This window comes from Staurois parvus, unplaced genomic scaffold (assembly GCF_062004578.1).
Source record: "Staurois parvus isolate SC_StPar_1 unplaced genomic scaffold, SC_StPar_1.0 ptg000142l, whole genome shotgun sequence".
NCBI classification, from domain to species: domain Eukaryota; kingdom Metazoa; phylum Chordata; class Amphibia; order Anura; family Ranidae; genus Staurois; species Staurois parvus.
The window spans coordinates 3,672,392-3,697,375 of NW_028317938.1; the positions used below are offsets into that span (position 1 = coordinate 3,672,392).

At 42.7% G+C, this 24,984-nt stretch overlaps 1 protein-coding gene across 1 annotated transcript in view; it reads left to right on the forward strand.

Annotated features, from left to right (window-relative positions):
• ACACA (acetyl-CoA carboxylase alpha) overlaps positions 1-24,984 on the forward strand; it is a 535,652-nt gene that overhangs the window by 19,420 nt on the left and 491,248 nt on the right. The window contains exons 2-5 of the mRNA XM_089673600.1: positions 13,458-13,701; positions 18,348-18,480; positions 19,597-19,735; positions 22,451-22,560. Coding sequence (XP_089529726.1) covers positions 13,475-13,701; positions 18,348-18,480; positions 19,597-19,735; positions 22,451-22,560 — 609 coding nt within the window. The 5' untranslated portion in view covers positions 13,458-13,474. The remainder of the gene's footprint in view (positions 1-13,457; positions 13,702-18,347; positions 18,481-19,596; positions 19,736-22,450; positions 22,561-24,984) is intronic.

Consider the following 24,984-nt stretch of genomic DNA (forward strand, 5'->3'; position numbering starts at 1 on the left):
ATGAATTACTATATGGGGAATGAATTACTATAGGGGGGATGAATTACTATGGGGGATGAATTACTATAGGGGGGATGAATTACTATGGGGGATGAATTACTATGGGGGATGAATTACTATATGGGGGATGAATTACTATATGGGGGATGAATTACTATAGGGGGGATGAATTACTATAGGGGGGATGAATTACTATGGGGGATGAATTACTATGGGGGATGAATTACTATATGGGGGATGAATTACTATGGGGGATGAATTACTATGGGGGATGAATTACTATGGGGGATGAATTACTATGGGGGGTGAATTACTATAGGGGGGGTGAATTACTATGGGGGGTGAATTACTATATGGGGGATGAATTACTATGGGGGATGAATTACTATGGGGGATGAATTACTATAGGGGATGAATTACTATATGGGGGATGAATTACTATATGGGGGATGAATTACTATGGGGGATGAATTACTATGGGGGATGAATTACTATATGGGGGATTAATTACTATGCTTACTATGGGGGAATATTACTATACTTACTATGGATGACACATACACATCATTCATCTACTCTTGGTCCGGCCCCCGGGTCCAATATATGAACCCATTGCGGCCCTCAAGTCAAAACGTTTTTCAATAAATTTTTTTAACATTTTCTAATGGTGGTGTGCCTCGTGATTTTTTTCATGAAAAAAGTAAAAAGTGTGCCTTTGCACAAAAAAGGTTGAAAAACACTGAATTAGAAGACGCCTATGTGAAGCCAAGCTATCTGCAAGAAGCCCCTGCAAAGTCCCACTGTTGATAAAAAGATGTGCTGAAGAGGTTACAATTTGCCAAAGAGCACATTGACTGGCCTAAAGAGAAATGGTGCAACATTTTGTGGACTGATGAAAGTAAGATTGTTCTTTTTGGGTCTAGTGGCCGGAGACAGTTTGTCAGATGACCCCCAAACACTGAATTCAAGCCACAGTACACTGTGAAGACAGTGAAGCATGGTTGCGCAAGCATCATGATATGGGGATGTTTCTCATACTACGGTGTTGGACCTATTTATCGCATACCAGGGATCATGGATCAGTTTGAATACATCAGAATACTTGAAGAGGTCATGCTGCCTTATGCTGAAGAGGAAATGCCCTTGAAATGGGTGTTCCAACAAGACAACGACCCCAAACACACCAGTAAACGTGTAACATCTTGGTTCCAGACCAACAAGATTGACGTTATGGAGTGGCCAGCCCAATCCCCGGATCTTAATCCAATAGAAAACTTGTGGGGTGACATCAAAAATGCAGTTTCTGAGGCAAAACCAAGAAATAGAGAAGAACTGTGGAATGTAGTCCAATCATCCTGGGCTGGAATACCTGTTCACGGGTGCCAGAAGTTGGTTGACTCCATGCAACACAGATGTACAGCAGTTCTCAGAAACAGTGCTTATACAACTAAATATTAATTGATTCAAAGGAAAGCAAAATATTCAAACATTTTTCAGTTTATATAGTGAATGTTTGAGTTTGTAAAGAAGAATACAAACACTGCTATTTTTTTGAACAGTCTAATATTCACTTTTCTTCAATTTCTTTAGAGGAACAACACAAATTTGATATATTTTTCTTCATGTTTTGATTTGGAATAGAATGTGTAGTGTTCCCAATGCATTTGTGTGTATGGAAATAAAAGCTATTAGAAGGATTTTGAGCTTTATTCACTTTTTTCAACACACTGCTATTATTTTGAACACAACAGTATAGATGTTTGGGGACGACATAGGAAGGGTGAAAACTAGGCAGTAACTTCACTCCTCTCTTCCAAATTAAACATCAAATAACCAGACAGGGAAAATCCCTACAGGGTGTCGGAGGCATCCCAAAGGGGATATCAAAATTGACGGGCAAAACATGTCTATAGACATTTAAGTCTTAAGTAGCATCAGCTGCATTTTGTGTGACGTCATCAGGTAACAGAAGACAATCGGGAAGCAGGAGACCATTGAGGAATCGACAGGCGCGTCTTGTGTTTTTGATCTTTCCGGGGTCCACAGCTTGTTGGGAGTGTTGGCCACCCTTGGCTTGGGTAAGGGTAGTGCCAAGGCTTCATCTGGGAGAGGGGGTAGGCCTAAGTTACGCAGAATTGCCTCTCCTTCTTGAAGATCTCCGATTGTGTGTTGAGTGCCTCCTTGTTCATGGTTAACTTGAATGGGAAGCCCCATCTGTATGCAATACGATGCTTCTGAAGGTGGAGAGTAGGCGGACGAAGTGTATGGCTCTTCAAAAAGGGTGATAGGGGACAAATCACTATAGACTTGTTAGGCGTAGAATTCAGCAGAGATTCCTTACTATCATAGTAATGAAACCGGACAATGATGTCTCTTGGTCTCGCACCCAATGGAGGTTTTGGGGCAAGAGAGCGGTGGGCCCTATCCATTCGCCAATCTATGTCCAGAACCGCCAGGGCCAATGCAGTAAACAGACCCCGCAGATAATCTTGCAGATCCTAGGTGATCTGTACGTTCTTCCACCAATGCTAACTCTCCTCTGAGTTCCTGTGTTATTTTCCCCACTGCCGCTGAAATAGTATTGGACAAACTCTGTAGAAGACCATGTAACTTATCATTCAGAATGTCTGCTGTAAGATAGGGGATAGGAGAGGGGAGAGATAGAACAGTATGATGAGTTACCTCTGCCTCGCGACCTGCCGGATCATCCGGTTCTGCTACTGGAATTGTGTGATCACTCAAGGCCGGGGATGCGGCTCACGACACATTTATCCATATGTGTAGGCTGCAAATGCTTGGCGGGCGATGGAGGGTATTTCTGATGCACGATTTTGCCCATGGGGATCTGCAAGTGATACTGAGTCCGTTACCTATGCCCCGCTGCTGTAAGTAGCTAATATTTGCTCTGGTGGAGCTGGAAGAGAGAGCAGAGCGAGGTCAATGTGCGACCCCCATCTTCAGCCTCCGCACATGCGCCCTAGAGATACCCTTTTAAGAAAATCATCAGACATCTGGTCATTCATGTAATAACTGTGATATGCTTTGCTTTTTCTCTACTATTTTAATTTCTACAGTTAGTGGAGTGTGGCACCAACAGATTCCTTCTTTATCAGCAAAGAGTTCAAGAACATTTTGTTCCCACCTAATCCACATTTTGTGTGGAATTAGCATGTCTGTTGTAATCATTTTGCATCATGCTTTGGCAGATTATTGCATGACATGCAACCGTTGCAAAATGATGCAACCGTTTCACCCAAAGTATGGGCTCGTTTAAAATTAAGCAAACACTGAAGTAACATTTGTCCTATATGACAAAAGATCCAATGTCTGACCTTTTTCCAACCAGTTGCAAAAGCACTATATGGGTCTGGTAGTCTGCTGCTAAATTTTAGGATTTTTTATGCTTTTATTCCAATCTCGGGTTATATTATCAACAGCTTGCTTGTTTAAAGTCAGCAATGTTCAGTTTTGGGTGGATTCCAACAGGGCAAATCATCCTGCAGCTACTTGTAGTTGGTAGCTGACAGCAAAGCATAAAGATCTCACTGCCAGAACTCCCAAGGCATGTTAAACCATCAGATGATATTGTGATTTTGTTAAATAATTGTGTGGATCATAATACCTTAAAAAAATTTACAACAGTCATGTTACATTCATTTCCACAGTGAACTGACAGTAGAAAACATAAAAGCACAAGATATTATTGGAACAAGATTTCCCATCTTTCCATAACAGCATTGCATCACTACGTCTTCCATTTATTTATGGCCAAACAATATTTTTCCAGCTTTCTGTGTGTTTAAGATCAATGTCAATATGTGGCCTAATAACTACATACAGTGAGGAACAGAAGTATTTGAACACCCTGCGATTTTGCAAGTTCTCCCACTTAGAAATCATGGAGGGGTCTGAAATTCACATTGTAGGTGCATTCCCACTCTGAGAGACAGAATTAAAAAAAAAAAATTCAGGAAATCACATTGTATGATTTTTAAAGAATTTATTTGCCTTGCACTGCTGAACATAAGTATTTGAACACCTGAGAAAATCAGTGTTAATATTTGGTACAGAAGCCTTTGTTTGCAATTACAGAGGTCAAACGTTTCCTGTAGTTCTTGACCAGGTTTGCACACACTGCAACAGGGATTTTGGCCCACTCCTCCACACAGATCTCCTCTAGATCTGTCAGGTTTCAGGGCTGTCGCTGAGCAACACGGAGTTTCAGCTCCCTCCAAAGATGTTCTATTGGATTTAGGTCTGTAGACTGGCTAGGCCACTCCAGAACCTTGATATGCTTCTTACGGAGCCACTCCTAGGTTATCCAGGCTGTGTGCTTCAGGTTGTTGTCACGTTGGAAGACCCAGCCACGACCCATCTTCAATGCTCTGACTGAGGGAAGGAGGTTGTTGCTCAAAATCTCACAATAAATGGCCCCATTCATACTCTCCTTAATACATTGCAGTTGTCCTGTCCCCTTCGCAGAAAAGCACCCCCAAAGCATGATGTTACCACCCCCATGCTTCACAGTAGGGATGGTGTTCTTGGTATGCAACTCATCCTTCTTTTTCCTCCAAACACGACGAGTGAAGTTTAGACCAAAATATGCTACTTTGGTCTCATCTGACCACATGACTTTCTCCCATGCCTCCTCTGGATCATCCAGATGGTCTTTGGCAAACTTCAGACGGGCCTGGCCATGTGATGACTTGAGCAGAGGAACCTTCCATGCAATGCATGATTTGAAACCATGACGGCGTAGTGTTCTACCGACAGTGACCTTTGAAACTGTGGTCCCAGCTCTCTTCATGTCATTGACCAGCTCCTCCCTTGTAGTACTGGGCTGATTCCTCACCTTTCTTATCATCAGTGATACCCCACCAGGTGAGATCTTGTATGGAGCCCCAGTCCGAGGGAGACTGACAGTTGTCTTTAGCCTCTTCCATTTTCTAACAATTGCTTCAACAGTTGATCTATTTTCACCAAGTTGCTTGGCAATTGCCCCGTAGCCCTTTCCAGCCTTGTGGAGGTCCACAATTTTGTCTCTGGTGCTTTTGACAGCTCTTTGGTCTTGCCCATGGTAGTAGTTGGTGTCTGACTGACTGTGGGGTGGGCAGGTGTCTTTAAAGAGCTCAGATAGGTGCTACTAAGTTAAATTAATAAGTGGAGTAGAGGTGGACTTTTAAAAGGAACAGTAATAGGTCTTTGAGAGCCAGAATTCTTGCTGTTTCTTAGGTGTTCAAATATTTATGTTGAGCAGTGAAAAACAAATAAATTCTTTAAAAATCATACAATGTGATTTCCTGAATTTTTTTTTTAAATTCTGTCTCAGAGTGGGAATGTACCTACAATGTGAATTTCAGACCCCTCCATGTTTTCTAAGTGGGAGAACTTGCAAAATCGCAGAGTGTTCAAATACTTCTGTTCCTCACTGTATACAGTAGGTCACAAACCAGAATATTAGATATCGATGGCAGTTCCCTTTCTGCTTGGCTTTCACCTACAAAAGGAAAGACTAATTTTTTTACAAATTTCTGGGATGGTGAAGATGTTCTTCAGAATTTGTGTTTGATCTCCAAAGGATGATCTCCCCTTCTCTCCGATTTTGGTCACAACAACCTGGCTCTTCCACGCAAAGTTCTTCTTCTGTCACCTGAACTGTGATGTTTGCAAGTTACAAGACTGTTTTATTCCTGTTTACCAGAGACTGCCACACAGTTATTGGGCACCCCTCTTGGATGAGTATTTCTAAGCATTGTTTGCTTTAGGTTTTTGAACTTTTGAGGCAAGACTTCACACATTGCCACTGCCATCGACATTCCCACTTCAGCTGCAAGAGCCAGCTCTGCCCACCTGGCCCAACCTTGCTTCCCTTCCTTACCCCACCCCTCTCCTCCCCCTCACACTTTGCTTATGCTCCCCTTGTTCCTTTATCCTCAAGACTCCCTCCATTTTACCTTTCCTATCCATCTGGGCACCCCCACCCCACCACCTCCCTTCCTCCCTACGCTAGTAGCAGGCTGATTCATGGTCCAGAATCTGTGGGCTATATCCATTTCACCTTTCAAAGAGTTTAGATGTGGGACTCCCATATGGCCCTGAAGGATCCCTTGGAGGGTCCCCCAGGATCAGGGGCATATCTACCATGAGGAAAACAGGGGTTTTTCCTTGGGTGGCATTTTTCAGGGGAGCGGCACCCCCCCCCCCCCAGCCCCAGGCAGGAGGAACATTACGAGCAGTAGCGTTGCTATGGGGGCCCACCAGAGGGTGACACCAGGCCTGGACTGGACATACTGGGATGCATGTCCTAACCACTGGTCATGGGGTGTGTGTGTGTGTGTGTGTGTGTGTGTGTGTGTGTGTCACCAGAGCTGAGGGGACTTCTGCAGTGCTGACAAGACAGGCTAGCCGCTAGACAAGTTTCTGATTGGCCAGCACCAACCATGTGACAGTGCTGACTAATTAGAATGCCTGCTACATGCTGAGAGGTATGGAAGCTACAGGGATTTCAAATCCTCGTACCGGTGAAGCGGCATCCCAGCCCCTGACAGTGGGGATCACGAGACACTGGAGAAGAGGGACATTGTACCTATAGCCAGCTCTCTCATTTGACAGAAGAGACAGGCCAGGGAGTCCAACAGTGACTGGATGTGTACTTCCAAGAGACACAGCAGCCCCAGCAAGGACAGGCAAAGCCAATCCCTGTGCGAGAGGCATGTCCTTGGGGTGTTCAAGAGAATCCGCTTCTGTAGTGGGAGGAAGAGACTAGAGAAAACTAGGTCAATACATGACAGCTACTCACACCATACATCCCTCATTATATCGGTCCCCCCCCCATCCACACTTCCCTCCTCCCATTTCATCCATCCATACATCTGCCCCTCTATCCATCCATCTCTTCATACATCTGTCCCCCCATCCACCCTTCCTTCCATCCATTCATCCATCCATCCACCCATTCCTCCATACATCGGTCCCCCTATCCACTCTTCCCTCCTTCCATCCATACAACTATGCCCCCATCTACCCTTTCTTCCATCCTTCCATATCTCCATACAGTTGCCCCCCCATCCACCCTTCCCTCCTTCCTTTCACCCATCCATCCCTCCTTCCATTCATCCATCTTCCCCTCCATCCATCTACTCACCCCTCTTTACATCTGTCCCCCCATCCATCCATCTGTCCCCCCATCCACCCTTCCCTCCATCCTGCGATCCATCTGTCCCCCCTGTACATCATGTTTGTGATGAAAGGGTGGATCTTAAACAGGAAAGGGTGGGACAAATTTAGATGGGGGGGCCTGATTTTAGTCTTGCCTAGGGCAGCACAAAACCAAAATACACCACTGCCTAGGACAGTGATGGCGAACCTTTTTGAGCCCGAGTGCCCAAAACTGCAACACAAACCAACTTTTTTATTTCAAAGTGCCAACACTGCAATTAACCACTTGCCTACCTGGACGCACTGACAGACGGCACTGATCGGTGGCACTGCTGGGCATCATTGATGGGCAGCACTGATGGGCGACACTGCTGGGCACTGACAGGTGGCACTGCTGGGCAGCGCTGACAGGCGACACTGCTGGGCACTGATGGGTGACACTGCTGGGCACTGATGGATGACACTGCTGGACACTGCTGGGCATCATTGATGGGTGGCACTGATGGGCAGCACTGACGGGCGACACTGCTAGGCAGCACTGACAGGTGGCACTGCTGGGCAGCACTGACAGGTGGCACTGCTGGGCAGCACTGACAGGCGACACTGCTGGGCACTGATGGGTGACACTGCTGGGCACTGATGGATGGCACTGCTGGGCATCATTGATGGGTGGCACTGATGGGCAGCACTGATGGGCGATACTGCTGGGCACTGACATGTGGCACTGCTGGGCAGCACTGACAGGTGGCACTGCTGGGCAGCACTGACAGGCGACACTGCTGGGCACTGATGGATGGCACTGCTGGGCATCATTGATGGATGGCACTGATGGGCAGCACTGATGGGCGACACTGCTGGGCACTGACAGGCGACACTGCTGGGCACTGACAGGCGACACTGCAAGCAGTTAATCTCACCTCTGGCAGCGTCGGTGTGGCTTCCAACCCAGCAGCTCATTCCCATCCACTCTGAACACGTTGCCCCTGGTCCGGGAGCAGTGTGGGAGCCTCTTCCTCTCTTCCGCGCCAATCCCCGGGTACATCACCCCTGGTGCCAGAGCCGCATTGGAGCCGTTTCCTCTCGTCCACGCCCACCCTGGCCCCAGAGACATGTGGGAAATGTAGTTCCAGTGTGGACGAGATCTGGATGGCCGGTCCATGCGCGCTCATCATGCTCTTCTTCCTGGCGTGCCCACTGAGATGGCTCTGCGTGCCAGCTCTGGCACGCGTGCCATAGGTTCGCCATCACTGGCCTAGGATAATATCCTCGCAGATTTGACGAGCGATGCATACTGATAGGCCCTCTTTCATTCTATCCTTCATGGATACATTGGACATGTTTTGGCATGGAAACGCATGCAACTCACCATGAACTTGTCTCTACCTTTGGTGATGGTAACAACTCAATGACCATTTGCAGGGTCTGAACACCCGCATCCAACCCTGGTTGGATGTATACTTATTCATGGTTTGTTGGTTGAGCAGTTGCTCTCAATGATTTTGTTGTTCTTATTGGCACTTTCCCTACCTTCACACTGTAGAGCTTTTTTTCTTCTTTCTGCTTCTTAGAAAGCAGACCAGCCATTCAACATCACTTGGATTGTTCCCAAAGCCCAGATAGGGTGAGGGTATTGTTTAAGAGCTTTTATCTAGTGAGTACAGCCTATCATTCCACCATGATGATGCTACTTCCTTCCCACTATATCGTAGTAATGCACAATGTACAGTAGTTTAACTCTCCTCTCAAGTGTAACAAGGCCTTCCATTAATACAACAAAATTAGAGAGGACATTCTGTTTCTTCAAGAAACTCATTTCTCTAGGTCTTCCACCCCTAAATTTCTTCATGCTAAATATCCAACATTTTATCTAACAGCACAGAGGAAAAAAAAACGGGAGTCACAATTTGTATAACTAAAAAGGTTCCTTTTACCCCCAGGGAGGTACTTAAAGATAAGGATGGTAGATAACTTTTGGTGTCGGGAAAGATCAATGACTTAGCGGTCACATTGGTGATGTATTATGCTCTAAACACAGGCCAAATACAATTTTTTTTTAGCTCAGTGATCTATATTATCTTGTCCCATGTGGGACCCTTGATTTTAGGGGGTAACTGCAACACCTCCTTGGATCAAATTCTTGATAAAAAAAACCCTGACAAAGCCTTCATGAAACATGTTCCCAAACAGGGCTGTTCTCTAGAAAAATTGCTAAACTCCTATGATTTGATAGACGTGTGGAAAGATTGTAACCATTGAATATGTCCTTAGGACGTATTCTAGGATAGATAACCTTTTTACTCTCTCCCCTCTACTCCCTTTTGTATCTGGGGCAAGAATCTACATAACTCCTTGGGTCACTGACCGTATCAGAACTATGGGCAAAACCTTAACCCTATTTTTGGCGACTTCATGCAGCATTGTTTCGCAACCCGATCATACATAAGGAACTCGAAAACGAGATATAACTCTTTTTCAGGGAGAATGAGTCTACGGAGACTTCTCTGGCAGTGGCCTTGGCAGCCCAGAAAGTGTTGATCAGGGGAAAAATCATTTGAATAGCTACCAGGACAAAAAAAGCCAGAGAGTCAGTCATCACAAAACAGGAGAAGGAACTACAGAGCCTGTTATATGCCCAAAAATCTAAACCATGCACGGATCTTAGATGTCAAATTGACTTGATGACTAAAGCCAAACAACCGTGTTTGTTGTTTATAGTTTATTACTATAAAAAGTTCACCGGTATATTAGCGCCCCACCTGTGCCTCTGTTATAATGCGCTTCAGGCGGGAGTTCCAATAATGAAGCTCATGCAACCATCCATGTGATACCTAAGTCTGGCAAGGATCATGGGGACTATGCTAACTACCACCCCACATCGCTGATCAAGGTGTACCTTAAAATAATGACCAAAGTATTCGCTAACAGGCTGAACGCATTTTTGTGCAGGTACATGCATCCTCCAGGGCCAGTACCCAGATCAAGCTTAGTGAGTAACTTGGACTGGGACAAGCAAGGATAGAGGAAAAGCATGCTTCTAACCCTGGATCTCTGCAAAGCCTTCAGTTTCTTAGCTTGGGACTACTTCTTCTATGCTTTATGGAAATACAGCTTTGGTCCCACCTTTTTGACTTTGCTACGGACGCTTTACAGCACATCCACAACTCACCTTCAGGTTAAGGATTACACCACTTCACGCATATCTATCAGTAGAGGCCCACATCAGGGTTGTATTTTGTCCCTGATACTATTTACCCTAGCATTGGAGCCCCTGGCCACCAAAATTTGCAATAATGTTGATATTCAAGACAAGGTCAGATCCATAAATGTGCCCTAATCGTGAATGATATACTTCTGCTCCTGTCCTCCCTGATTAGGTCCATACCTAATCTTTACATAGACTTAAATCTTGTCACCTCTATCTCAGGCCTTAGAGTTAACCATAATAAATTGCAGGCGATGAATATCTCTTTAGAACAACATACTGTTCAGGCCCTTCAACATATTTTCCCTTTTAAAATTGCAAACAGAAGCATTATTTGGGGATTAGGCTGATCCCAACGCTTCAAACTCTGTACCAAAGAAACTACCTAGCGGTCTACAAAACACTTTCAGAGCACTCGCTCAAAATTAATATATTGCCAAGGCTCTTGTGTTTGTTTCGTACACTTATGGTGTCCCTAAACATTTCACACCTTAAAAAATTCCAGCAGAAAATGTTGCTTTATATTTGGGGTGAGACGAGGCCTAGGGTGAACAGACGGACATTATTTACTCCCAGGCTCCAGGGAGGACTGGGAGTCCCTAATCTACTTTGATACTTCCAGGCTGCACAATTTGGCCCCCTTGATCTCTTTTCATACTAGACTGAGGTGTCTGATTTGGATGCAGCTGGAATCATTTATAGTACCAACTCAGCCTGTACACCACCTGATGTGGAATCAGGTGATGGAAAGACCCCCGATTGTCTGCCCTACCCTCTCTTTCTCCCTAGAATTCTGGGATAGACTAACTTTGAAACACAAATTTAGGTCGAGACACACTCCTTTGGCTCCTCTATTGGAGAATTCTGATTTCACCCCAGGCCTTGTCCTCCCAGGACTTTTCATGGTGAACCAATAAGGGTCTCTTACATATAGCCGATTTATGTGACCATAGAGGGATGTTGTCTATGCAATTCCTTAAAAAGAAATACAACCTACCGCCAACAGAGCACTTTCGTTATGCTCAAATAGCGCATTTTATGCAATCATTGAAATTATTGTAGACCTCTCTACAACCACACCTATGGAATGGGAAAGAAATCGAAAAACATAAGGGCTAAATTTCCAAGGTATATGGCATTCTGTCCTCCACAGATGACAAATTTCCTTTTATGGAGAGATGGGAATAGGATATGGGGGTAACATTTGATGCTGATAGAAGTGACTAGGGATCTCAGAATAATAAGTTCAATATCGCCTTTGTATAACTAAAGATCAGATGTCATACATCCATCTATCAACTTCTTCTTGTGAATTCAATCTTCCCATACAGAGATCTCCAAAAAAAGAAATATACTGTAGTATGCTCAATACAACATGCTTCAAATCCTGTCCAGTGTACTCACATTTTATAATAAAAAACCATATATAAATGTGAGCACATTGGACAGGATTTGAAGCATGTGTATTGAGCATACTATACTATATTATATTTCATTTTTTGGAGTCACTGTATGGGAAGATTGGATTCACAGGAAGAAGTTGATGGATATATGATGTCCGATCTTTCGTTATATAGAGACGATATTGAACCTATTATTTTGAGAGCACTGGTCGCTTTCCATCATTACCATTTCTTTCTGTGAGGGGGACAGATTGACTCCAGCTAAGGGAAGGATCATTGTTTTCTATATTTTGTTTGTATAAAAAAGGGGGGTTACATTTGATACTGAAGAATGGCATAGACTGGCTCAGGGAGCAGCTATATCAATTATAAATACGTCTCTAATTGAAGCGAACTATAAGATTATGTTGCGGTGGTACATAATTTCAGCAAGGGTGGCCAGGTGGGTCCCGGGAGCCTCCTTCTACTGTTTTCAAAGGTGTTACTTTGAGGGTACAATGTATCACATATGGTAGACATGCCCCAAAGTGCACATGTCCTTGATCCGGATTTAAAATTTTATATACTCCCTTACAGGGATACATTTGATTAAATCGCCACAACAAGCACTACTGGGTGACCCTGTGGAGGTAGCATCGATACCTACACAACGTCTAATAGTTTTCATTTTCATAGTGGCATGCATCACTACAGTTAGATTATGGAAGTCCCTCAGAATACCCTTTGATCTGGTAAAGGCTAAAATGTCATGGGTTATGATTGAGTGCTTCTCTGCCATCTTGCAGGACAAGGTGTCTTACCTCTCCCCACTCCTTTTTCTTGCTTTTCCCCTACTTGAGCTTTCCTTCCTTCTCTCTTTGTGAACTCCATTCCAGTGTAACTGGGAAACTGCTCATCCTCAGACTTGGGTCCCCAGGTGATTAGGACGGGGTCAGTGAGCTGCAGGGCAACCCTGATTATTACCCCTCACAGAGGGGGCAGAATATGATGCAAGGGGATCAGCTATAAAAGCAGATCCAAAGATAAGGCTCTCCTGGAGTTACTCGAGGAAAGGCCTTAGATGAGCAGCTCTGTGTATGTTATAAGTTTAGCTGATATCAGAACACATTTCCTGTACTATTTTCCTTTTCGAAGTGATGTTTTATTTCTATGAACCACTGTACAATGGATGTGGTATCATGATGCATCTTTTGTATATTGTCAAAAGTTCAATAAATTGGAAAACAAGATACTGTACACTATATTGCCAAACGTATTGGGACACCTGCTTTTACACACATATGAACCTAAATAGCATCCCAGTCTTAGTCCGTAGGGTTCCATATTGAGTTGGCCCACCCTTTGCAGCTATAACAGCTTCCACTCTTCTGGGAAGGCTGTCCACAAGGTTTAGTAGTGTGTCTATGGGAATGTTTGATCACTCCTCCAGAAGCGCAATTGTGAGGTCAGGCATGATGTCGGACACGAAGGCCTTGCTTGCAGTCCCTGCTCTATCTCATAAAGGTGTTTGTCGGGTGTTTGATTTTATACACTGGTGGCCATGGAGGTGATTGAAATATCTGAATCCAATGATTTGGAGGGCTTTCCCAATACTTTTGACAATACAGTGTATGTGATCTGTAATTACATTATTTAACACTGGTTTATTTTACAGTGTTGGTCATCTTTTTAATGTGATGTATTTGTTTCTATAGCCACCCCCAAAAGAAAAATGGACGAACCACCTCCTCCTTCCAAGTTGCTGGACTTGAATCATCACTCTCGTTTCATTATTGGTTCAGTGTCGGAGGACAACTCAGAGGATGAATTTAGTTCGTTGGTTAAAGTGGACATTCTAGAAGATAAAGACAGATCTTCTTCTCCAGCTTCTATATCTTCAGACACTGTTTCTGACATGGGAATATCCCCCTATCAAGATATCTCTGCTTTACAAATGAGGTGGGTTTTATTGATTTGTTGTGCCTTTTAAATACCATGCATATAACAAAGGATTATGGGGGAGATTTTTTTTTAAACTGGTGCACACAGAATGTGGTGCAGCTGTGCCTAATAACCAAACAGTTTCTAAGTTGTATTTTAAAAGCTTAACTGATCAAGCTGAAATTAGAAGCTGATTTGGTGCTATGCAGGGCTGCACCAATTTTAGTAAATCTCCCCCTATGGCACTATGATATAGAAAAGCTCTAAACAATGTTACATGTTTTTTTTCAAAGAGGTATTGTTCATCAACATTCTACATAAAGTGGACCTGAACTATAAAGATTTCATTGTTATAGGGAACATTAGAAATGTTAATTGTGCATAAGCAGTGGCCTGAAGAATTTTCCTGAGAATTGGCTATGCATCGTGGTATGTGATTGTGCCTACAGACTCCTAGCTGTAGATCTTCATATCAGGCATTACTGTCTCTGACTACTAGTTTGGATGGAGATTTGATAATGTCACTGCTGTACTACTCACTGTTCTTCTTGGGCTCTGACATGAGTTTGCAAACCCTGCCTCTATCATGATGGTCATGTCAAGGTCCTACCTTTTCCCTGAGGTTATGTTACTCCATGTGCTGGCGTCCATCTTGGATTCTGCTGTGCATGGTGGGAATCCTTTTATGCCTTCAGGTCTCTGTGGTCCATCCCCCAGAGGGGTGTGGCTGATGACATATAAGCCTGTGGCCCGCACATGCTCTTTGCACTTGTGTCTTGTGTCTTTGTGTTGCTATTACTCTGTTCTGACTCTCGTGACTCTCCTGGTATCTGATTCGGCTTGTGACTCGACTATTCTTTGTATTCTCCTTTGATCTGACCCTCTGTTGCTGAACCCGGCTTGTGACCTGTGATTCTCGTCTGCTGTCCTGTACTGTTTTGTCCTGTTGTTGTTGACCCGGCTTGTCTGACTACTCTTTTGTCTCTTCCACCAGCTACACGCCATTGGCGGCGGCCATTACCGCAGCTGAGGTGTCTCGGGGGCCGCGACCTGGTTCCTGGCTGCGTCAAGTCCATCCCCACCATCAGGGGCCCTGGTGAAGGGCAGCCTGGGACTTAGACTCCGCGCCCTGAGGGACTTCGGTCTGTGGGTGGTGGTTGTCGTCAGCCAGTGCGTTACATTGTTAGGCCTGCCTGTCCGTTCCTCAGCCCCTGCCCTGACAGGTCACCTCTACAAATATACACAAGACATGCAAGTCAGTAAAGGGGAAAAGTTCATCTGCAGGGAGACCGCAGTGACCAATTCTTTACCCTTTTTGTCAAATTTTTTTTTTGGGTGTTACTTCCAGAATTCACATCCTCTTTTAATGTACAGTAGACCTTGACAGTCATAACAGCATTTTTTTTATCCTTAGACTTTGGAGTCAACTTGCATAGCCTTTTAAAATCCCTTATGACGATAATAAAATTAAAGTGTATCGGAAGCCCTAACACTAAAGTAGTGCTAAGCCATTGGCTCCTGCTGCTGTAAATCACAATCAGTGATGCCTCGGTGTCAGCAGAGCCATCTCGGGAGTGAGTACCACAAGTACCCCATAGCAAGTAGACGAAAAGAGGAGGATCGTGGCTGCTCTGTGCAAAACCACTGCACAGAGCAGGCAAGTATGACGTTTATTTAAAAAAAAAAAAAAAAAAAAATCAGTCCTTTACAATCACTTTATAATGCCGTTCCACGTGTCAAATAATTATACGTGCAGCAGAAAGTAAAGTATGTTATGCTCAAACATGTTTAACCACTTGCTGCCCTTAGGATGTACCCGTACATTTCTGGGTTTCATTGGTGTATACCAGGGCCATGGCTGCAGTTGCAGGGGGGTTTATTGGCTGACCTCATATCTAGCCTTATACAGCACATACAGCCCTGGGAAACAGAACAGATTTTTCTTTAACCGCTTGCCCGCTGCCCTATAGTAGAACTACTGCTACAGGGTGCCAGGGCTGCGCAAAATCACATATACATAGGTGATTTGCATCTCTGGGTAGAGGCTGCACGATACCCCAACCTTAAAGTACTTGCATCTTCCTGTTCATTCATTGGGTTTCCGTTCTCTTAAACATGGAGGCTCAGCATCACATGTCGCCCCCTTACCTAGGGCAGTCTGCAAGCAAGTCTAGAAATTCTCACTCCTCCAGACAACCACCCATTAAGGCATTTTTATATATGGATAACTCCTCCCAGGAGCCAGCCCACTGCTTATATCAGGGTTGAGGGCTCTTGGGGGATGTACTGAGGCAGGGTGATGTTATGTTTTCAAGAAGCTATGTACAGCATCCTGCTGGACCATTCCACTAGGTGTGATCTGCCTTCATTGCATAGAGAAGCACAGAGTCTAAGATATGTGACAAAAACTGGTTTTATTGAATAGTTTCACTAGCATTTTGATGAGGGAGAAAAATACAGTGGACAGCAAACTATAAGCAGATTAGGCTTCAGCTTTAACATCCTTCTTCATGTGCACACTAGAAATCTTGGAGGAAGTGAGCATATCATCATTGTAAACCATGTTTGAGTCACCAGGGCTTTAGAATGAGTTGTTTAGGGGAACTTACCCAAGGTATAGCATGTGGCGTACACTCCTAGTGTAGTGATGTTCACTTATAATCCAATGTGCAGACAGACAGGGATGTGATGCTGCTAAGTCTTTAGTATAGAGCAATGTTCTCCAAACTGTGGCCTGGAGGCTGAATGTGGCCCCTTGCTTGCCTTTTATCTGGCCCTTGGGACACTATTCCTTCAACCGACACCAATGATGGAGCAACATTCCCCCTAATGACACCATCAATGGGGTAGTATTCTTCTCACTGATATCAACAATGGGCCACTATTCCTCCCATTAAAACCAATGATGGGGAACTGATCCCAGGGCATTTTCTACTCCCGCTGGCCAAAGTCCAGTGCCCCTAAATCACCTCTAAAGCCTGAAGGACAGTAAGCTGGCCCTTTGTTTAGAAAGTTACAATATGTGAGTGTGTCAGAAAATGGGCTAAACAAAATGATACATTTTTGAGATAACCATATATGTATGTAGTTGGTTAAATTTACAGGGATCCCCTGGAGATAAGTGTCTCAAAACAATGAATGAATGAATGAACATTTAGTATAGTTGGTACTTTGATATTACGACCTTGTGCACTTAGTCGTAAAAAAATGGTGCTTTCAAAGGTGGCCTTTTTTTTCTCATATTTGCTCATTGCTGTCAGGGAAGAGAAAAAAAAACAACCCAAACTTGCTTTCCCAGTGAAATGTTTTTGCGCTTTTTACATGTAAAGACATATATAAATGCATAAATACAGAAGTGTAGTTAAGTGTTACTAGCATTGGTTTTAAAAGAACCATTCATCTTGCAAAGAGGACTATTTGTCCTTTACCAAGGGACCCTAACTCCTCCGCACTTGGTCCTCCTTGCATTTTTATGTATTTTATGCACTTTTTATTTTATTTCTTTTCTGGCCCTGCACCCCACGGTCATATTGGCATTGGCCAGAATGACATGTCCCTGGTCCTGCAGCCTCCTGGGATGGTCATGTTACATATCCCAGGAAAATACAGGACCAGGGATAGAGAATAGCCCAGTGGTGGGCCAGAGGACTGGAAATGGCTGTCTGAACACAGAAGAGTGCACATATGGAAGATCTGTTCTTCAAATGACTGCTGATGTAAACACTACTGGTGAGGAATCCTACTCCAGCAATCAGCTCTCTTGCACAGATTTGAACAGGAAAGCCTTTCTTTAAATGCAGTTAAGGTTCTCATTTTTAACTGAAACCCTGATGAAGGGGGAAGTTCCTTTGACCCCCCCAAACGTATCGGATGCCTTTTAACATAACATCCGTAAATTAATTTGGACTCTTTTCTTTTGGTCTGGCGCTCCTTCCATATGGGCACACTTTTTTCCTGGCAGCCTGCTGGAGTACCCACAGTAGGATGGCCTTTCTTATTGTGAGCAGCCTAGGCTGAGCCACTGAGCTCTTCAAGTGTTTTTTGCCCTCCTACTACTTTGTTTAAACTCATATCAAAGTCCCAGTGCCTCTTGGTTACCCCTTTTTTTCACTGAACACAGAAAAGGCAGCTAGCTGACAAAAAATCGAAATGGCAGTGCAGGACACAGACTATGTCAACTGAATAGCATGTTCACTGTGCTGGTGAGTATGTATTTTGAAGACAACCCAGCAATACAGGTAATGGGTGAAGGGCAGTTAAGTGCCACTTTAATGGAGACTTCGGCTAAGTGCTGTTTGCATCTGAACTAGCCACATAAAAAGAGTCCAGAACCAAATTCTTTTTGTTAGTTCTAAATGCCTCTAAAATACCTCTAACAGTCATTGTAAAAAAAGTAAAAGAAAAAAAATGGGATCAGTGGGTGGCAAATTTTCCTCTTTAGCATGTCACAGCTAAAAAGGTCTAAATTGGGAAAGAAGCATTTTCCCCCCATTTGCTTCACTATTCTGCTGTGTGTTCTCAATCAGTGTAATATAACGGTAATTTGTTTTCTGCAGTAACTTCAGTGCCTCCTCATTTAATAAACATATTCTGCTTTTCTGTTAGCTAAGGGACCATTACTTTTTACTATTTATGCATGCTTTCTGTTTTAATTTTGTCTACAGGCCTAGCATGTCTGGGTTACATCTGGTCAAACAAGGTCGAGAACGGAAAAAAATAGATTTACAGAGAGATTTTACAGTTGCTTCCCCTGCAGAATTCGTCACACGTTTTGGAGGAAATAAAGTAATCGAAAAGGTATATATTTTTTTGCCATAGTGATCCTTTTTTTTTAGATAATATTGCCATCAGCCACACCATTTTCGAGCTAGACTAAAAAATTTGGTTTGGGAAACTGCAAATTTAATTTATCTCCTGTCTTTACCAACAAGAAACAGCAATATAACACCACTGGACATATCATTTGTTTAATGAGATATTTCTAGTTTCCAGATCCTCCTCTGCTAATCCATCATTTTATTTCAACTAATTTTTTTAAATATCACTGTTCTGTCTCTCCAATCTAAGCATTGAAAGTGAGATCTCTGTAACTTACAGTTATGATGAGATAGCGATAACTCCAATCTTAGTTGAATAACACAGGCAGTGACTCGACCCAGACGACACCTTGTAGATCTTGTGAAGTTTATTCCATAAACTGAGAAAACCTTACAACAATGAACATCGGATAGGTCAAATGATCATAATGTGATCTGCTTCCATAAGACATGAGGCTAGAAGCTGAAGTGCATTACTGGGAAATGATCAAAAGGGTGGGGCTATCTGTACAGCATGAACTAAACCAAAGGAAAGGGAGGAGCAGAGACAAAATACAAAGAACACTTAAAGGCATATGACAGTCATGTGAAACATGACAATCACTTTCTAAATTAGTAACTTGAGTCGTGACCAGTATGTGCTTTACAAATTCTGGACTTTACTAAGTGATTCCAGCTTACCTATTGAAATAATTTCTTCATACCTCTTAAAATGTGAAAATGTAAAAACTAGAAAACTTTAAAGCCCACATCCCAAGCAGTGTCCAGAAATACCAAAGTAAACACACTTCAGGAACACTTCATCCATCTTAGTTAACTCAACCCTACAATACCAAAGTAAACACTCTTCAGGAACATCACACCCATCTTAATTAACTCCACCCTACAATACCAAAGTAAACACACTTCAGGAACAACAAACCCATCTTAATTAGCTCCACCCTACATAGTGTAAAAAAAAATATCCAACTGGTTGAGTACATATAAACCAATTAAAGATGAGCTAATTTTGTGGTGGGTGCTTCCCTTCACTGTTTTCATGTCATTGGGGCTTATTATAGGGTGCGTTAAATGTAATCTATTTCTCATGTTACAGGTACTTATAGCTAATAATGGAATAGCAGCAGTAAAATGCATGCGCTCAATCAGACGATGGTCCTATGAGATGTTTCGAAATGAAAGGGCAATACGATTTGTTGTCATGGTGACGCCTGAGGACCTGAAAGCAAATGCAGGTTAGTGGTATTTGCTAATATCACATGGTTTTAATTCAATGTGATTTCTGAAAAAGTGGAAATCCCTTGGATTGTGGTTTGTCTGTGCAATAGTATAGAGGAGTAACTACTTTCCATAACCTCCTAACAGACCTATCCCATTCCTCTTTCCACCACCCTTAGTTTGTATATTCTCCAGCTGGGAATCATTATGTTTTAGGGTTGTGATATAATATCACATCTGTATTTGCAAATCAGGAAAACCTTTTTCCTACTTCCTTGACACCCATTATTAGCCACCGAGAGTTCCTCCTAGGCCAGATTGACCCAACATTCTGTTCTTGGGAAGGGAGTAGTAAAAGCTTCACAGTTTATATCCTCATACTGTTGGACTACTCTCTGTAGTCTCCTCCACTAGACCTTTGGTATCAGCATAAACTTTTATATTTTCTGTGTTCCCTTCCAAAACCCCACAGTTTTACTAAGGACTTGACACCTTTTCAGAAAGTCTGTCAAGAAGACAGAGCCATGAGACACTCCTTGTCCTCCTCATACCAATAGAGGTAATGAATACAATCTCTGAAGGTGACCCTGGGTTCCTCACTAACTGGGAAAAAGATTTACAGTGCACTTTTACTGAAAACCAAAAGGACAGAATTCTGTGTTTTGCCCCCAAGATAACCATTTGCGATAAGTATCAAGAGAACTCCTATAGGATCATTGCCTGATGTTGAGGGCCCCCGCTGACCTTAGCTGAACTCTTCCCACAGCAAAACCCTAATTGCTGGTATTGTGGTGATCATCTGGGCTCCCTGCTACATATTTTTGGAACTGCTCTGTACTAAGACCATTTTGGAACCAGACACCTGGGGGTTTATTTACTAAAGCTGGAGAGTCCAAAATCAGACTCCCTTCTGCATAGAAACCAATCAGCTTCTAACCTCAGCTTGTTCAATGAAGCTTTGGCAATGAAACCTGGAAGCTGATTGGTTTCTATGCAGAAGGGAGTCTGATTTTGGACTCTCCAGCTTTAGTAAATAAACCCCCTGAAGTCATAAAGCAAATGCCGGGATTCACTCTGTCCGATGACCCCACTATTTACCTTCTCCACCTTATGACTATGTCCCGTAAGAGATATAGAACATCTTTGCCAATTAATTTACTAAATGCAACCAAAGTCTGTATTTCTGGTCCCTAGAAAAATCACCCCCTCAGACACTTCGGCAGTCGTTTGACAGGGTGAACAATATTCAAACTAAGGAAGAGCTTACTGAAGCTCTCAGAGACAAATCTGCAGCTGACTCTCAGAAATGGTTCTATGGGGAAGAATTCAAATACACATCCCAATACAAGCAATGCTACTAGTAGGTGATTGCTCCCCCCCCCCCTTTTTTTTCTCTTTCTTTTTTCTGTTCCTCAGGCTGGAATCCTCCCTTCTTTGTGCGCCCTCCCCTTCTCCCCCTCTTTAAGTCTCTATATTCTCCTACCTGTGTGTTTGGGGTTTATCCCCGTTTAATATACTCTTTTAAAAATAAAAAAACCCGATAGGGTCTCATCAGAGGCATGTTGTTGGTGGTTATTAAAGACTGTCTTTTGCTTTATTGGTGAATCCTTCCTCATAAATAAAAAATGTTAACACAAAAAAAAAAACAGGAAAACTTTAAAAAGTCTGTAAAGACTGGAACAAACGTGTTTTTAACTGGAAATTATTTTACTACTCCAAGTCAGCCATTTAAAGTTTCATTAAACCCAGACTATGAAAAGCTGTCATTACATGCTATATTACAAAGTGTGCATACTTACAAAGCCGGTAAAGCATTCATTTTGTGTAGAGTGAAATATACCTGGTTTATCCTGCCATTAGGTGTCCCTGCCATCTTCATTGTGTCCCCATTGGAGCCTGAGATTGTGTAGACCAGTTGTTGTAATCTACTGAGCATGCTCCTAATTTCAGTTTCCTTCTAAGCTCTTCATTTCATCTTCTTGTTTTTTTTTTCTTGTGCAGCTTAAATGACTATGGTCACACATATGGTCCTATACACAGTGGTAAATGACACTCCCCTCCTCCATGTCCTCCCACTAGGGGGGTGGGATATAGTACTTATTGATTGCATTCACTAAGAAACTCATGAAAAGCTTTGTTTTAATATAAATGAATATTAAATATATCAACTGTAATTGCTAATACCTGTAAAGTAAAAAAAAACAGCCGTGTGAATAAAGTAAAAGCTAGTGTCAGTCATCTTTGACTCCGCCTACACCATGCACAAAAAATACACATTTGATGTTCAGTAAAGATTTATAGGGAGCTATAAAATAGTTTTTGATATTTATAATTTAATTTGAATTGATCTCCTGAAGCTGTTTTTTTTTTTTTTTACACTCGTGACTGGCACAGCACCAATCAGGGCTGGCCAGACAGACCCATATTGTAGTAATAGAAGCCCTCCTGAGGATCTTTCCCTGCAGATGCCAAAGAACAGGGAAAGATCATGTGACCACACAACTGGGCTGCAGCAAGAAGATACCTAAAGGATTGAAAAAAAAACAAAATATCACATTTTAACTTATTTTAAACAATATTCCATACATACAATTAGAGAAACCTATACTTGTTTTAATATAAATACCAAAAAAAGCATGGTTTTCTTTGTAGAATATGATCTTCTTTCAGAACACACTTCTGTGACTAATGGCGTTCTATGGTTTAGATTCCTGTTTATTTATTTTACACAGAGTATATCAAGATGGCGGATCACTATGTTCCTGTACCAGGAGGACCAAACAACAATAATTATGCAAATGTAGAGCTTATTCTTGATATTGCTAAAAGGATCCCTGTACAGGTAATAAAACCATTCTTTAAAAGGATTTGAAATATTAAGGTTGTGATTTGTCAGCATTGGTATTTCTATCATTTCTGCTGGGGGAGCCAAATGAAATGAAAATCTTCACAATGCAGTACTTCAGTTTTTCATCCAGTCATAGGTGTTGTGCACCTGTCAACCCAACTCCCTTTTCTTGGTTGGCTGAGAACCCCTGCTTGTGATGCGGAAGAGAAATCCTCAGACACCTCTTGTTACCTTTCAAGGTCATACAAAGGGCCTAATGGAAAAAAATGTTGGTACTAATAGGTTTCTCACAGTCACCAGTCAGATGTGATTGGTGATAGAGGCTGCAAAAAGATAAGTTACATGGAACAGGTTTTGGGAAGCATACTAAGACCTGGCTCACTGGTCCATTCACATCAATGTGATTTAGCACAGAGCAAGTTTGAAAAAGGTTCCATACTACCTTGGCGCTATTCCAGCACGATTTTGGCCCCATAGAATATGCAAACCTTATCCAAGTAGCATCCAATTACCACTACATAATAAGTTGGGTCAAATTCAGATAACAGCAGTGTGAACCTAGTCTCAATGACCCTGTGAGGTGGAGTCGACCTGCAGATAAATTGCTTTAAAGTTTATTTCCACTTTTGCAATCAAATTTGGGAAACCCCCAGTATACAGGTGAAACTCGAAAAATTAGAATATCGTGCAAAAGTTAATTTATTTCAGTAATGCAACTTAAAAGGTGAAACTAATATATGAGATAGACTCATTACATGCAAAGCAAGATAGTTCAAGCCATGATTTGTCATAATTGTGATAATTATGGCTTACAGCTCACGAAAACCCCAAATCCACAATCTCAGAAAATTAGAATATTGTGAAAAGGTGCAATATCCTAGGCTCAAAGTGTCCCACTCTAATCAGCTAATTAAGCCATAACACCTGCAAAGGGTTCCTGAGCCTTTAAATGGTCTTTCAGTCTGGTTCAGTAGGAATCACAATCATGGGAAAGACTGCTGACCTGACAGTTTTGCAAAAAACCATCATTGACACCCTCCATAAGGAGGGAAAGCCTCAAAAGGTAATTGCAAAAGAAGTTGGATGTTCCCAAAGTGCTGTATCAAAGCACATTAATAGTAAGTTATGTGGAAGGGAAAAGTGTGGAAGAAAAAGGTGCACAAGCAGCAGGGATGACCACAGCCTGGAGAGGATTGTCAGGAAAAGGCCATTCAAGAGTGTTGGGGACTTTCACAAGTTTGAGGCTGGAGTCAGTGCATCAAGAGCCACCACACACAGATGGATCCTGGACATGGGCTTCAAATGTCGTATTCTTGTCAAGCCACTCCTGAACAACAAACAACGTCAGAAGCGTCTTACCTGGACTAAAGAAAAAACAGACCTGGTCTGTTGCTCAGTGGTCCAAAGTCCTCTTTTCTGATGAGAGCAACTTTTGCATCTCATTTGGAAACCAAGGACCAAGAGTATGGAGGAAGAATGGAGAGGCACACACTGCAAGATGCTTGAAGTCCAGTGTGAAGTTTCCACAGTCTGTGTTGATTTGGGGAGCCATGTCATCTGCTGGTGTTGGTCCACTGTGCTTCATTAAGTCCAGGGTCAATGCAGCCGTCTATCAGGAGATTTTGGAGCACTTCATGCTTCCTTCCACAGACGAGCTTTATGGGGATGCTGATTTCATTTTCCAGCAGGATTTGGCACCTGCCCACACTGCCAAAAGCACCAAAACCTGGTTCAATAACCGTGGGATTACTGTGCTTGACTGGCCAGCAAACTCGCCTGACCTGAACCCCATAGAAAATCTATGGGGCATTGCCAAGAGAAAGATGAGACATGAGACAGAACAATGCAGAAGAGCTGAAGGCCGCTATTGAAGCATCCTGGTCTTCCATAACACCTCAGCAGTGCCACAGGCTGATAGCTTCCATGCCACGTAGCATTGAGGCAGTAATTGCTGCAAAAGGGGCCCAAACCAAGTACTGAGTACATATGCATGCTTATACTTTTCAGAGGTCCGATATTGTTCTATGTACAAACCTTGTTTTATTGATTGCATGTAGTTTTCTGAGATTGTGGAATTGGGGTTTTCATGAGCTGTAAGCCATAATCATCACAATTATGAAAAATCACAGCTTGAACTATCTTGCTTTGCATGTAATGAGTCTATCTCATATATTTGTTTCACCTTTTAAGTTGCCTTAATGAAATAAATGAACTTTTGCACGATATTCTAATTTTTCGAGTTTCACCTGTATGTTTGTATCCCCTTTCACACAGCGTACCTATAAACAACAATAATAAATAATTCTTACTTTTATAGTTGTTTGCAGCAGGTTTATACATTGAACTGTGTAGGCAGCTTGCAAGCAATTCCAAAATGCTATTAGAGAAACAAAGTGGGGGGCATTTCTAGCATGCAAT